This window comes from Leopardus geoffroyi, chromosome D2 (assembly GCF_018350155.1).
Source record: "Leopardus geoffroyi isolate Oge1 chromosome D2, O.geoffroyi_Oge1_pat1.0, whole genome shotgun sequence".
Lineage (NCBI taxonomy): Eukaryota > Metazoa > Chordata > Mammalia > Carnivora > Felidae > Leopardus > Leopardus geoffroyi.
The window spans coordinates 3,547,433-3,563,437 of record NC_059334.1 but is presented as its reverse complement, the minus strand read 5'-3'; the positions used below and the strand labels follow the sequence as shown (position 1 = coordinate 3,563,437).

Genomic DNA, 16,005 nt, shown 5'->3' with positions numbered 1-16,005 from the left:
GTCTGAAGGCAGCTGCCGGCCTCAAGGACAAGGGGAGATGGCATGAGGGCTGGAGTGGACTAAGAGAAGCCGGGGGAGCAGGACATGACATTATTATGGAGAGGTGACCCTACGTAGTGTCCTGTGGCTGGGGGCAGCTGGAAACTGCTGGGCTCCACTGGCCTTTATAGATTTTGTCATTGTCTTTGAGTCAGATGTGAGACCCCAGGAGAGCGTGAAAGTGTGCTTCCCGTGTTGCTAGGATCACTCCGGCCCCCGCACAGAGGAGGGACTCAAGGTACACTGCAGAAGTTTAGAAGAGGTTTGGACCCCTGGGGCCACACTGGGGCACAACAGCGGGCCTGGACCGGGATGCCGATAAGGAGAGCAGGGAATTGTCGGTTTCTGAACCTGTTTCTAGGGTACAGCTCAGATCGTACTTGGGGTCTGAGAGAAAGGAGGCACTGAGGATGGCTCCGGGGTGTTTGAACACAGCAGCTGCAAGCCTGGCCATGAGACCCTGAGAAGTTGTGACGCAGGTACTGTGGCAGCGAATGTTATACAGCTGCGAATGAAGTTCCTGTGGAGGATCCCTGCACGTCTATACATGATGGTGGGAGATGAAGTTAGAGAGAAGAGGAACTGATGTCAAGGGGCCTGTCATCTACAGGTGACTGGAGCAAGGAGGGGGAGTAGAGATATGAGACTCAACGGGAGGACAAGAGGGAGAGGAGGAACAGGGCACAGACATCCGTGAGGAGCAGGGAGCGCCCTACCGCATCTCCACCGTGACAGGCAAGAGACATGCCCAGTGGGTGTGGGGGCATGGGGGGGGTGCTCTGGGGAGGGGTGGCCAAAGCGGAATGACTCCCTGTGACTGGTCGTGTTACAGTCCTCTTGGCAAACTGCCTGGCCCTGACACAGTTTCGGGGCGGGGCTCTTTGAAAACTTCCTCTATTTCCTCTATGAGGTGGATCTCTTTGATTTCTTCCTCTTTGGGATCCATAATGATAAACCGTATCTTCTGGAAACATGACCCATTTCATTCATGTTTTCGAATTTTGCGTATATTAAAAGCAAAGTTGTCTCTTACAATTCCTTTCGTTTCCTGTTTCTGTATTATTTCCTTAGAAGCCATCATTGGACTTTCTCCCTTTTTTGACTAAGTGAGCTGGTGCTTTTTCCATGTAATTATGTTTTTAGTTTTTACTTCTTTTTCTCACAGAAGCAAATTGGATTTATTTGCTGGTTTTAGAGATGTTTAGCACTTATTTGCACTTGCCATCACACTTGTTATTTCTTCCTTGCATTTCTTGGTGGTTTTTGTTTGCTTCTTTTATGAGGTATCAGAACAACTACATCAAATCTTTTTTTTTTTTTTTTTTTTTTAAAGTTTCTTTTTTTTTTTTTTTTTTCAACGTTTATTTATTTTTGGGACAGAGAGAGACAGAGCATGAACGGGGGAGGGGCAGAGAGAGAGAAGGAGACACAGAATCGGAAACAGGCTCCAGGCTCTGAGCCATCAGCCCAGAGCCCGACGCGGGGCTCGAACTCATGGACCGCGAGATAGTGACCTGGCTGAAGTCGGACGCTTAACCGACTGCGCCACCCAGGCGCCCCTACATCAAATCTTCATAAAAATTTCTCAAAAAAAGAAGCACAGACTCCTTTCACTAAATAAAATAAACATAATCCAGCAGTTTAATTCAAGATTAAAACATCAGTGGGATTCGTACCAAGAATGTAAAACAGACTTATTCAGGAAATATATTAAGATCAATCATTATACGATTAGCTGAAGACAACAGTCATTACTGTCTTCATAGACGATAGATACGTATTTCTTATTTTTAAAAGCCAATAAAATGGGAATAAAAACTTTCTTGACATAATTAAAAATTTTTTTTAAACATAAACTAATATAATGGGGAACCTGGGAGATGTTCCCACGTGAGTTAAAAACAAGATAAGCATTTTTATTGAGACAATTAGCAAATGAAAGTAAAGGGGAAAAAATGGAAAGAAGGACACACAATTTTTACTGTTTATAAAATACATTCCTGGATAACACTAGAGAATTGACTGGAAAACTACAAAAATATAAGAGAATTAAATAAAAATGTGGGTTAAAATTAATAATATAACATCACTGTATATTGTTACATATAATAACAACAAAAGATACGGAAACAGACCAACAAAGAAAGGCACAGGATTCATATAAAGAAAATATTTAAAAAATAAAAACTCCTACAGGACACAAAAGCAAGGACAGATACAGAAACAGAAAGTTCTTGGACAGAAATACTCGACATCAAAAACACTCATTTTAACTCTAATTAATTTATAAGTTGAATGTGTTTCTAATAAAAATGTAGTTTAAAAAGTTCATGTAACAAGCTTACATATAGTCCAAACATTAACAGAAAGGGTAACCAGGACACTTTTAGGGAAAAACATCACTGAGATAAGTTAGCACCACCATATTATGAAGCACAGTTTAAAACATAAACAGTTGGGGCATCTGGGTGGCTCAGTGGGTTAAGCCTCTGACTTTGTCTTAGGTCATGATCTCATGGTTCCTGGGTTCAAACCCCACGTTGAGCTCTGTGCTGACAGTTCAGAGCCTGGAGCCTGCTTCGGATTCTGTGTCTCCCTCTCTCTTTGCCCCTCCCCCACTCATGCTATGTCTCTTTTTCTCTCAGAAATAAACATTAACAACAACAACAACAACAACAACAGAAATAAAGATTAACAATTAAAATTGTGACAATAGCTCATGAAAAGAACTAATGGGATAGAAGAGAAAGTTTCATGTGAACTCCAAATAAATGAGAAAGTGTATGATATAATAAATGCAACATCTCAAATTGGTGGGAAAAGGTGAACTATCTAACATACTGTATGTAGACAATGGCAGAATAGTCTGAAACTATAATTGCGGATTGCCACCTCCTATGGTACCCTGGGATAAATTCCAAATGCAACAATGATTTAAACGTACAGCATGAATTTATAAAATCATTAATAGAGGATAGCAAATAATTGTAACCTGGGGTTGGCATATCAATAGAAAGATGGACAACGATGATGAACACAGACTTTACAGAAAAAGTAACAGAATGGGCTTGTATGTAAGCATAGGAAACATACTCAAACTTACTCATGAGGACATGGATTAAAAAAATAGATGTTATTTTTATCTATAAGATTGGCAAAAATCCACGTTGGATATGACATATAGCTGGGGAGACTGCAGACTTATCCACTCTCAGACCTGACAGTTAGAACTGTAAATTGTCATGAGCCCCATGGAATACATTTTGGCATTATCACTAAAACTTACAATTGCATATGCCATTTGGTAAATGAGAATTTACTGCACTAATATATCAGCACACATTCAAGATGACACAGGCTCCGTGTCATTTATTTCTTCATTGTCAGTAAAAGAGTAACTGGAATTGAAAATTCCATCTATAGTGGGTTTCTAACACAGTATTATATACATATGGAAGAATATTATGTAGCTGTGAAAATAGTTTTGAAGAAATTATTCAGTATTCATATTGAAAGAACCCCAGAATATGTGGTGAGCAGGGAAATAACCCAGCAGGTATAGGAATCAATTACTATTCATCCATCTCTATATATTTTTAAATGCTTACTGGAAATCTGGAAATGAGCAAGGAATTAATAAAAAAGGTATCTCAGGTGGGGGACTAGATAAATGCAGTTATAATAGTCTTTTGCTTTTTACTCTCTCACACCATCTATGTATCTACATATTTGTATATGTATATATGGAATACATATAGGTATATTTTATAGGTAAATGATCAGTTATATAATAAACCTATAGATAGAATATATAGAGAACACATACTTGTATACATGCACATATATGCATGCACACAATTTGTATATATACAGATAGAATATATATGTGTATATATATGTCCACGTGTATATATTTGAATAGTTACTAGGAGGTTGAGAGGTGGTTTCAAACCCCAGACATTTCATGTCACTGCTATGTCTGTGACCTTGTACCGTCATCAACCTTGCCTTTCAGCAATAAATTTGCTACATGCTTCTGATATTTCCCAGTCCCCACTTCCACCCAAGAGCAGACACCTGCCTCCCTCACATCTGTGAAATCACGGTTACTTATTTTGTGGCTGAATCTTGTCTTTATTGTCCTTTCCCCACAACATAACCACATAAGAACATGCAGTTCCTGAGAATCCTGTCCCTGTCATTTTCTGGTCTAATGTAAAGGTCTGTAGAGTAACCGAATGTTTGCTGTGCTTCCCTGATGTACCAGTGAGTAACCGGGCACTCGGAAGGCAAACTGCCTGCACTCTGAATTACCTTCTCTCTGCAGGAGGCGCGTTGTCTGCAGCCTGGACTGTGAGCGCATAGGTGCGCCCCACTGTCAGTGCCACCCCCTGAGCGATGGTGATGAGCCCCGTGGTTCGGTTGATGGTGAAGTCTCCCTGAGCCCCAACTAGGATCTCGTAGGTAATCTCCCCGTTGGACCCTTCATCTGCATCCACCGCGGTGAGCTGGAATGGGAAATCACAACATCAGTCTTCGGGGCTCAACTAACTTTCCACCACCATGTCATTCCACTCCCCCAACAAAAGGAGCTTGCTTTCAAAGGCAAAAAGTAGGAGAAGATAATTTCAAACAACATATCAGATGAAGGGTTAGTATCCAAGATCTATAAAGAACTTATCAAACTCAACATCCAAAATAAAAATAATCCAGTGAAGAAATGGGCAGAGTACGTGAACAGACACTTTTCCAAAGAAGACATCCAGATGGCTAACAGACACATGAAAAGATGCTCAACATCACTTATCATCAGGGAAATACAAATCAAAACCACAATGAGATACCACTTCACACGTGTCAGAATGGCTAAAATTAACAACTCCGGAAACAACAGAAGTTGGTGAGGATGTGGAGAAAGGGGAACCCTTTTGCACTGTTGGTGGGAATGCAAACTGGTGCAGCCACTCTGGGAAACAGTATGGAGGTCCCTCAAAAACTTAAAAATAGAACTACCCCATTGCCCAGCAATTGTACTACTAGGTATTTAACCAAAGGATGCAAAAATGCTGATTTGAAGGGGCACATGTATCCCAAAGTTTATGGTAGCACTATTAACAATAGCCAAACTGTGGAAAGAGTGCAAGTGTCCACTGACTGAAGAATGGACAAAGAAGATGTGGTAATATATATATATAATGGAGTATTACTCGGTGATCACAAAGAATGAAGTCTTGTCATGTGCAACAGTGTGGAGGGACCTATGGATGAAGTATATTATTCCTGGTGAAATAAGTCAATCGAGAAAGACAAATATCATAGGATCTCATTCATACGTAGAATTTAAGAAACAAAACAGATGAACGTATGGGAAGTAAGGGAAGAAACAGAAATGAGAGGGAAACAAACCACAAGAGACCCTTATTGATAGAGAAAAAACTATGGGTTGACAGAGGGACGTAGATGGCGAATGGGCTAGGTGGGGAATGCTTACTAAGGACGGCACTTGTTAGGATGAGCACTGGATGTTGTAAGTAAGTGATGAATCACTGAATTATGCTGAAACCAATATTGCATTGCATGTTAACTAGCCAAAATTTAAATTTAAAAAAATGTTTATTGTAATAAAACCCAAACAAAACAAACCCCCCAAAGAAACAAAGAAAGTAACATTAAAAATAAAAGTAGGTAAAGAAAGATCTCTTGGCACATTCACTCTTGTTGTCTTGAGCCAATGCTACAGTGCTTGGATTCCGAAGCGATCACGGCAAGAAGGTTTTTTTTTTTTTTTCTTATGAAAGTGATAAAAGTTTTGGATCTCGAAGAGTATCTTTATTTTAATTTACTAAAGGAAGTAAGAGGAAAGCTCTAACAGAAAATCTAATATCACTATGGGAAATTTAATTTTTTTCCTCTACCTTCCCTCCTGTTCTGGACACATAAACACATATTACTGCCCGGTGACACTGGAGAAAATGACGTGGGTGAAGTTGGCCTTCATTACTCCCTTTCTTCCCTTTGCTCTTGATTTTTACATCCATAAGACTTTCCTTCTGTCTCTCAGAAAGTCTCTTGTCCTTGTACCCTCTTTATTTACATTTAGTTTAAGGAAAGGTCTTTAAATCTTATTTGCACCGATTTATGAAAGACTGCAAAAGGCCTACAGTATTACTTTTGCAAAATCACAGAAATGAATCTGCGATTGTAGAAAATCTTATTAAAAACTAGACTGTCAAGCCCAAGAAAGATTTTTTTGAGAAAAGGGACTGAATTCAGAGGCCCTGAAATAACACCACACGAGCATTTGTAAGGCTAATTCGCATGTGGTTAGAGACATTCGTTAAAACTACTGCATACAAGTTAGTTTCGGGTTATTATGTGTGAAAACAGTTAATGATTTAATTTAATAAAGCAAAATTAAGGTAAGAATAATCTAATGTGCTAAATAAGCCTCTTTGACTTGCTGATAAATATAAATTTACCCGGTGGGGATGGGGGGCATGGAGAAGAAATAGATTCTACTGGGAAATCTTATGCGTTTTATAAACGTACACAGAATTTTTTGTCTTCATCATTCCAAAGCTGATGGATGGAGATAAGAAAGCTGACCTCATATAGTTTACACATAAGGGGAAAACAACAAAAGTTTCTTGATGAAGTCACAATCTCGTGGTTCATGAGATCAAGCCCCATGTCAGGCTCGGCACTGATAGCTTGGAGTCTACTTGGGATTTTCCGTCCCCATCTCTCCGCCCCTTCCTTATGCATGCTCACTATTCTGTCTCTCAAAATAAATAAATAAACGTAAAAAAAAGTAACTTTAAACTTAAAGAAAGGTTCCTGTTGAATAAAGAAAAAAATATATAGTTGTAATAAATAAAACTACAGAGGGGCCAGGACTGGGTGGCTCAGTCGGCTAAATGTCCAACCTTGGCTCAGGTCATGATCTCACATTTCATGGGTTTGAGCCCTGCATCGGGCTCTGTGCTGACAGCTTGGAGCCTGGAGCCTGCTTTGGATTCTGTCTCCCTCTCTCTCTGCCCCTACCCTGCTCGTGCTCTGTCTCTCAAAAATAAATAAACGTTAAAAAAAAAAATTATAGAAAAAAATGTGTGACATTTTTATATCAATTTCTAGCCCCTAATTTTCACTTGAATTCAGTTTTAAGAACGCTGTGTTAATTAATGCCCAAATTCCATGTTCCCCACCCTAATAAAATGTAAACAAAGTACTTTACACACACCATCATGCCTAAGGGGAAATGCTATGCATACTATGTTCCTATTGTCATTATCAACTGCATTTAGAATGATAATGTGCATAGAAACAGCAGCTACAAAAATAATTGAGAGGAAAGAAGGGAATTTGAGAGGTTGGCATTCAGTTAGCTGAGATTTGGGGGTGGACAGATGTGGCTGCCAGAAGGAAAAGCATTTTATAAAATCATTCTGGACTTATGGGAGGATGACTGACATGGTCCTAAAGGCAAGGGAGAAGGAAACTATTTGCAGAAACGGAGCAGATGAGTGATGTATATTTATGGAGAACTATTCAAGCCAGACCAACTCAATTCTCTTTCATATGTGGGTAAAATTAGAAAATTAGTGGGTGGAGGAGCAGAGGAGATATCAATTTTGATTATAGTAAATCACCTAACATAATGTCTCAGGAAATCTTAATTAAAATTTAGCTCAAACTGGATTCAATATTAACACTCTTCCTGGGACTTAAGTTGGCTAAAGGAATTGAATGATTAATGGCAAGGCATCAAGTTAAGAAGTGTTGAGGGGCGTGCTGGGGGGATGTAGGTATCGTGGCCGGTCTTATTTAACATTTTCATGAATGATGTCAGAAAGGAGGATAAACTGGATAATAATTAAACTGAGGAAGGCACCCGTCTGGGAGGTGCTATAAATACCAAATAGGACGGCAACGCACAGATGAGAAAAACAGTCCCCAAACTGAACAGCCAGCCAACCACAGAGGAGCTGATATATTCAGGGAACATCACTAGCTCCACAGAAACCATCCGGAAGCAGAGACTTTAACAAAGAAGCCTCAAATCAGTTCCACGTGTAAGTGACGTATACAGCTTGATACTCCTTTTCAGTCTTTTAGAACTAAATCTTAACACAGTGGGCTAAGAGTCAACATAAGTGAGTCCCCACACATCAAACAAAACTATTGTGAAGAAATTGTTGGTGGTCCAAGATTTGAAAAGGGAACGGAGACAGTGACTGAATATCCAAAAAATGGTGATTTCCCCTGCATAAGAGCTCAGCAACTCCACTGTGGTGGGGATTTCATTCAATCACGCCCCAAGGACTGCAATCAGTGATCTCTGAGATGAAGGTGTTGAAGGTATTCCCAAAGCAGAGGGGAAATCTGCCTCTTAAGTCAAAGAGAATGGAGGAGGGGCTGACTTACACGGAGAGGCCAAAGTGTCGCTTGCAAGTTACCACAAACTAAAATAAAATCTATGATTTGTAACCGTTTTACTGAAACGTTATGATACTGAGATGGTGAGACCTTGCGTGTCGTGTGTCTATAGCTCTTTTCTGCAGTGTGCTACAGTCCTCTTCATGAAGTGTGACCCTAACCCCCACCCGTTAGGAGGACCCTAACCGCCTCCTCCTTGCTATTCCTATATGTGCGTGCTCCAGACAGCCCAAGCCACCCCTCGCTGCCACAAGAAATAAAGATAAAGATGAATAAATAAATACAACATTCTGAACTGTCCCTGCTATTCCTGTCTAGGTCTGGCTGCGGTTTATCTCTCTCTTCAATCTCTTTCTTGTGCCTGAGAAATGGAAAAAAAATATGGCTTTATGTAAAAAGACAAATATAAAGAATGTTGGGTCATAAACTGAACAAAAACTTAAATAGGAGTCTCACAAAAGAAGAAAGGATTAAATAAAAGTCATAGTTCATACAGAGAGAATCATCAGACTTAAGCTATAGTAAAGCGTGAACACGATATTTTTATGTGCATGGTGGCTAAAGTGACCATGACTAAGTATGTCGAGCAGTTGACGTTTTTGCCTCCTGGGCATCCCGGACCTTGCTTCTACTAAAAGCCACTCACTTTCCTCGGAGAGCTGCTCACCGCCTCGCAGCCCATGCTTGGCTGGGGCTGGTCTTAGCTCTCTCTGGCAATGGGAGTGAGATTCTGGCCTGGACACTGCTTGGTTTCACAACTGGCAAGTTATCCAGGCTGCATACTCAGGGTGACTCCTGGAACCACAGGAGAGGGTAGCTCTGCATTTCTTGAGGACCCTACTGGTCAATTCATATCTGACATTTTCCTCATGTTTATGTCTGCATTGGGTCTTTCCAAGACTGAGGTCCATGAGAAGAAGATGATGCCAGGAAACAGGGAGAAAATATCAGTGATGACACTCTTTCCACTTATGCCTGAGGCAAATTCACCACTGAACTTTTATGATATATGAACCAAAAATGTACTTAAAAAAAAAAAAAGAAAAAGTGAGTTTACTTTGAAATTATGTCAATTCAACCCTAAAAAAAACCAAATATTATAGGAAAAAAATGTTATGACTAGTTATTCTCCTTGGCTTCCTTTGTAGACTATTCTTCAGGGGTCTTGTACTTTGAGGTTTTGCTGTGTGGTGCCATGTGGTCATTAATACATCAACCATCTTTGATCTAATGTATGATTATTCACGACAATGGTCAAGGGTCACGCTACGCAAGTCGTAGAGTTGCCCTTGTGTAGAAATCATGATTAGCTATTTAAAAAGTAATAAAAAAATAGGTATACACAGATAAATAACAACAAGGATATATTTCCCTGTAGTAAAGCAATTCTTTTTTAAACAAAGCAAATTATCTAAATGAATTAAGAATTTATAAAAATGTATGCTTCTTAGAATGTCTTTCTTCCTCCTGTTATTACTCATGTTAACTATTCAAACCAGGCAGACAAAAAACTCAAGATGTGTGTGTAAGTTTTGTAGATATTTAGTCCAAGGTAAGGTCATAAATACTCATGTTTAGTTCTTTTTAAAATGAAGTTCAATTTGCAAAGTGAATTTTGGATTGATGGCATGTGAAAACATGTAAAGCCGAGTTTAGAAGAGTCTGGAAAATTCTGTATCCTTCCACAAGAGTTATAGAAGTAAGCCAACTGAGATCACTTGGTGACAATCATAAAAGCAGAATTAATTCCTGAACTTAATTTAGGGAAAATAATAATCTTGAGAAAAACATTCATTTCTAAATAATTAATGAAAACATACAATGGTCCTAAGCACTGTGCTGTGCTAGGAGCTGGTGGTAAGTTAAAGGTGGTCAATAAAAAGTGGGCTCTCCTTCTTCCCCTTCCTCTTTCCTCCTCCTCTTTTGTCCTCCTATTCCCTGTCTTCCTTCTCTTCCTCCCTTCTCCCCCTCCTCCCCCTCCTTATCCTCCTCCCCTTCCTCTGCCTCTTTCTTTCCCCTCCCCTCCTCTCCTCCTCCTCCCTTCCTCCTCTCCTCTTCCTCTTTCTTCTCCTCCTTTCCCCTCCTTTCTTCTCCTTATTTTTGGAATTAACCATCAGCAGAAGAAAGTTATTTATTTATTTTGTTTTTAAGTTTTTTATTTTTATTTTTGAGTGAGACAGAGCATGAGCAGAGAGAGAGGGAGACACAGAATCAGAAGCAGGCTCCAGGCTCCGAGCTGTCAGCACAGAGAGCGATGCGGGGCTCGAACTCACAAGCTCTGAGATCATGACCTGAGCTGAAGTCAGACGCTTAACCGACTGAGCCACCCAGGCACTCCAACAGAAGAAAATTATTAATAAAACTAGGGCATCTATACTGACATGTTGTGGCAAATACTACTAGAAATGAACATAAACAATGAGTGAGCTACAGGGTAGGTGTGAAAGCCCATTGGCATGGGTCACATGGAAGTTGGGAGTGAAAGATGGGCGCATGATTGAAGAAGATGGATTACACACAGTCATTGGAAAAGGGAAGGGCATGTGCGAGGACCCTGAGGAAAGGGGAGTGGATAAGGGTCTTGGGGACCCTGAACGTGATGACCTGGAGAAAGAGTAACACGTGACGAAGAAGGGCGACACGTAGAGGCAAGTGATGGACTTGAATCAGTGTGTGACAACTGAATACTGAAAGGATTTACTGATATTTGAGATCTGATCCATATGGTAGGAAAATCCAGAGACTGCCATCATGGTGGGTCAGAAGTTTACAGAGAATAGCGGTGAATTCATTGAATGGTTCTTATTTATGACAAAAATTACAACTGTGCTTATCTCCAAAAAATGGATCAAAACGTTCACACCTGACTTAGAGAACAAAATAAATTTGAAGGAGGAAAAGTTGTGCTCAACAGCAGAGACACCAGTCCGATAATGAAGAATGTGGCCGTACTTGTCTGTGGCGCGCACAGGCTCCAGCTCTCCCATAGCCTTCTGCTGCCTGATGACGCAAAGTGTTCACTCTGGGACCCTCACCACCTGGACATCCGTTTCAATCTAGTGCTTTTTATTATTAAGGGAGATAATCTATTAATAAGGAATTTCTTGGTATTCCAGCCTCCAATGCATTTCACCTGGAGAGTATACAGGGATGGTGCTGCGGTGAGGACTTCCTTAGGAAATACTCACTGTGAAAAGCACTCTATGTCATTTCAAGAACCTCAGATAGTGTCTGGGGCTGGTCTAGTTTGAGTTTTAGCCAAGGCAGACAAGACCGCATTGGGCCACCCGACATTCACTTCTGTTTCCCAGTATGTCATGCCGGATTCCTTTCATTTTGTATTTTGCATTTAATGTAGGTTATTCTTCTGTTTCTCTCTTGGCCTATTTGTGAAAATATCACAAGTGCAGTTCTTGAAGGCTTGTGTAATATGTTGCAGAACTTTGCTTTTGCTAAACAATTTGTGATTTTTCCAATTCTCTTCAGACAGTAAGGGATTACTGAAATAATCCCCTTTGATTATTTAATTCAGCAGAACAAAGACTCAGTGCCCCAGCACATCTGTTATCTTACAGTTCTTATTAGACACATAGACGATGCCTAGTATGAAATGTAGGGTCTTATAAAAGGAATACATTTGCATAGAAGTGATGTAAAAATATATGGAATTTTCCTCTGATAAACATAAATTACAATCACGACTTGTAATTGATTCATGAAAATATTCACTGAAATTATTTCAGTAGAAAGAAAAAAAAAGTGCTTTCTTCCTGTTAATACAATGCCTTTATGTTATTTAATTCATGTGTTTCTCTCCAATTCATCACAGAAATCCCTATTTTCAAAATTCTATTCCTTCCTTTATACAATACACGTGGCCCCATCACTACTCCTGACTGAAACTGCTCTTTCAAAGGGGCATCTAGGAGGCAGGACTTCTGGCTCTTGTGGTAGGAGGAGACTGGGTAATCCCTTCCCAAAAAGTCACAATCTAAGCAAAATTATCAAAAACACCACTTAGGGCTCTACAAATTCACTCAAGTAGAGAATTGAGAGAAATTATTCATGAAAAACTGTTGCGACATTAGGGAAGGAAAGCAGGGGTCAGTGGCCTTTGTGCTTGGGTGTCACTCTACCCCCCACATCCCTCAAGTACAGAAGGTTTGGCACAGAAGGTTTATAAAAGCAGGGCTGGCCATGAAAAGCAGCAGATCTGCTTTAAGACAAGATAGACAGAATCTGGTGTGGAGTTAAAAGACCCAAGAACAAACCAGTTTGACAATAAATTATATTAAAAAAAAAAAAAAAAGACTGAAGCACAGTGGGAAATGAGTGAGGAATGTTCTCAGCTCTGCCCATAGGAGTTGTGGAGTTGGGGGTGTCTCAGCTGAAGTAAGCTGGGACCAAGCCAGAAATTTAGCAGAAAATACAGATAATGAGAGCCCAACAGAAGGGCTATACAGGCTCTGTTCATGTCTGAAACTACTGGCATGCAGACAGGAGACGTGGGAAGGCTTGGGGAATCTCCATGCCGACAGGACACCCTGAGCACGGCCTGAACGTTCTGTGCTCGGCCCAACCTCTGCTCAGATCAACCGGTAAAGGTGTTTGTGCAAACCTCAGTGGAAATCACTGGCTGGCATTAAGATATAGAGAAACAAGAACAAGTCCTGAAAAGCCAGCTAAAAATTAAAAATAAAAATCAAAGCAAAAATCATGCACAGACGTTAGGAATCACAAACCTAACAGAGACAGGTTCAGCAGATGAAGTCTGCATATGTTATTAAAAGAAAACAAAAACACTTCATGGTTCATATCGAGATCCAGAAGTACTACAATATAGAGTTAAAACAAACGTGGTAATTAAAAAATAAATCTAGAGATCGTTAAACAAAAAATTATTCTGACACTTGCTAACATGGTAAGGAAGGCATCGTCCAGGCCCTTTGTGATACGTGTCAGGACTATCAGCATAGGGGAGAAGGAGGGCTCAGCTCAACTCCAGCTGCGGTAAAGGCAGCTGAGGACTTCCAGCTATTGACCAGAGTGGATGGAGAATTATTAACGGAAGACATCAAGTGTAGGGGGATTTTTGTTAAAACAACTTAGCAGGATTTTTGCAGAAGGGAGGTGAGGGTGATCAGATACCAGGGTAGGCGATGAGGGATCTGATCGGATACTGAGGTTAGGGGCTGTCTATAACGAGGGGAACAGGATTCTTGCTGAAACTGGGCTGGGCCAACCAAAGACAAGGCCCAACCATGAGGCCTAATTGAAAAGGCTCACCATAGCTGAACTAAAGTTTGCTCAGGGAGAGGGTTTCTGTCAAGAACTAAGAGGTCCATGGATCTGAATAATAGATACAAACAAGAAGTGCACCTAGACACATCACACCCAAATTGCTGAAACACAAAGAATATCTTAAGAGCAGAAAAAAACTAAGGACTCATTTCATAAAAGGAAACAATGTGTCATTCACGGCTGACTTCTCATTACAAATAATAGAGGTCAGTAAGCATAGGAATGACATATTCAAAGGGTTGGGATGAAAAACAACCACCCTCTGTCAACCAAGTATAATATATCTGGTGAGACAATCCTTCAAATTGAAGGCAAAATAAAGACATTCAATCATTTATATAATACATCATATCGATGAAACAAAGGATGGAACCACATGATAATCTCAATAAATACAGAAAAAGCAATTGGTAAGACTGTCCATTTACGAAAAAGGTGATTCAACAAACTAGAAATAGAAGGAAACTTCTTCAACGTGACAAAAACTATCTACAAAGCCACCAAAAGCTGGCATTATACTTAAAGATAAGGGTTCAATGCTTTCCCCTAAGATCAGGAACATAAAAAGGATGCTCTCACCACTTCTATTCAACATTGTACTGGAGGTTCCAGGCAGTGCAATAAAGTATGTAAAAGAACAAAAACAATAAAAGGCATTGGATTGGTAGGATGAAGTAAAACCATACTTATTTGAAGAAGATATGGTTATCCATGTAGAAAATGCTAAGTAATCTACAGGAAACCATGAAAGCTAGCAAATGACTACCAAGGCTAAACAAAATCTGTTGCATTTTCTTTCTTTTTTTACATTTGTGGTGAGCAATCCCAAATAAAATATTTCCATCCATGATGGCTTCAGAAATGACAAAATAACTATGAATAAATTTAGCAAAATATGTGCAAAATGTACACACCAAAATCTACAACATTGCTGAGATAAATGTAAAAGTATATGGAAAGAGAGTCCGTGTTCATGGATTGAGAGATTCAATACTGTTAAGATGGAAATTCTCTACAATTTATTTGATTTATAAATTCACTATAACCTCTACCAATATCCTCATCAGGCTTTGTTTTGTAGAATTTGTCAAGTTAATCCTAAAATTTCTATGGAAATATAAGGGACCCAGAATAGCCACAGGAATTTTAGAAAAGATAAATAATTTAAAAAGACTTATACTAGGGGTGCCTGGGTGGCGCAGTCGGTTGGGCGTCCGACTTTAGCCAGGTCACGATCTCGCGGTCCGTGAGTTCGAGCCCCGCGTCGGGCTCTGGGCTGATGGCTCAGAGCCTGGAGCCTGTTTCCGATTCTGTGTCTCCCTCTCTCTCTGCCCCTCCCCCGTTCATGCTCTGTCTCTCTCTGTCCCAAAAAAAATAAATAAACGTTGAAAAAAATTAAAAAAAAAAAAAAGACTTATACTATATGATTTCAAAATATACTATCAACCTACAATAATCAAGACAATGTGGTTTAGGAATAAAGTAAACATATAGATTAATGGAACAGAAGTTCAGAAATAACCTCTTCCATTTATGGCTAACTGATTCCCAACAAAGATACCATGGTAATTCAAGGATGAAAAGATAGATTTTACATGGTGAGACAATTAGATATTTCTATGCAGAAGATTAAAAAAACAGAGATGAACTGAAACCTTTATGTCACAGCATTTAAAATGGATCACTTTTGTACAACATAAAAGCTAAGAGTATGAGCCTCACAGATGATAACAGAAAATGTTCATGAACTTACTTGGCAAAACCTTCTCAAAAATGACACCAAAAGCATGATACACAAAAAAGAAAAAATAATAATAAATTAACCTCTCCCAAAATTAAAAGCTTTGATCTTTTAAAACCACTGCTAAGAATATGAGAGACACAACGCAGACTTTGAGAAAGTATGTGGTAATCATATATCGGATGATGGACTTGTGGTCATAACTTACAAAGAAGAATTACAAGTCAATATGAAGATGATAAGCAGTACAAATAAGAAAATGGGCAGATGATTTGAATAGACATTATATCAAAAATAGAAAAATCACTAACAGGCACATGAAAAGATCTCAAAATCAAGACTCCTTCAGGAAATGAAAATTAAAACCACAATGAGATATGGCAAGGTACCCGCTATGGTGGGCTTAATAAAGACTGATGATACCAAGTGTCAGTGATGATGTGGACAGTCACTTTGGAAAGGAGTTTGGCAGTTTCTTGAAAAGGTAA

The 16,005-nt window shown here is 39.6% G+C and overlaps 1 protein-coding gene across 20 annotated transcripts in view; it reads right to left on the bottom strand.

Annotated features, from left to right (window-relative positions):
• The window catches only part of PCDH15 (protocadherin related 15), a 1,244,966-nt gene that overhangs the window by 309,927 nt on the left and 919,034 nt on the right, over positions 1-16,005 (bottom strand). For all 20 annotated transcript variants that reach the window (XR_006701343.1, XR_006701344.1, XR_006701345.1 and 17 more), the window contains one exon: positions 4,354-4,547. Coding sequence is in view for 17 of the 20 variants with exons in the window: in XM_045437154.1 (XP_045293110.1) it covers positions 4,354-4,547 (194 nt within the window). In the remaining 3 variants the exon portion in view is untranslated. The remainder of the gene's footprint in view (positions 1-4,353; positions 4,548-16,005) is intronic.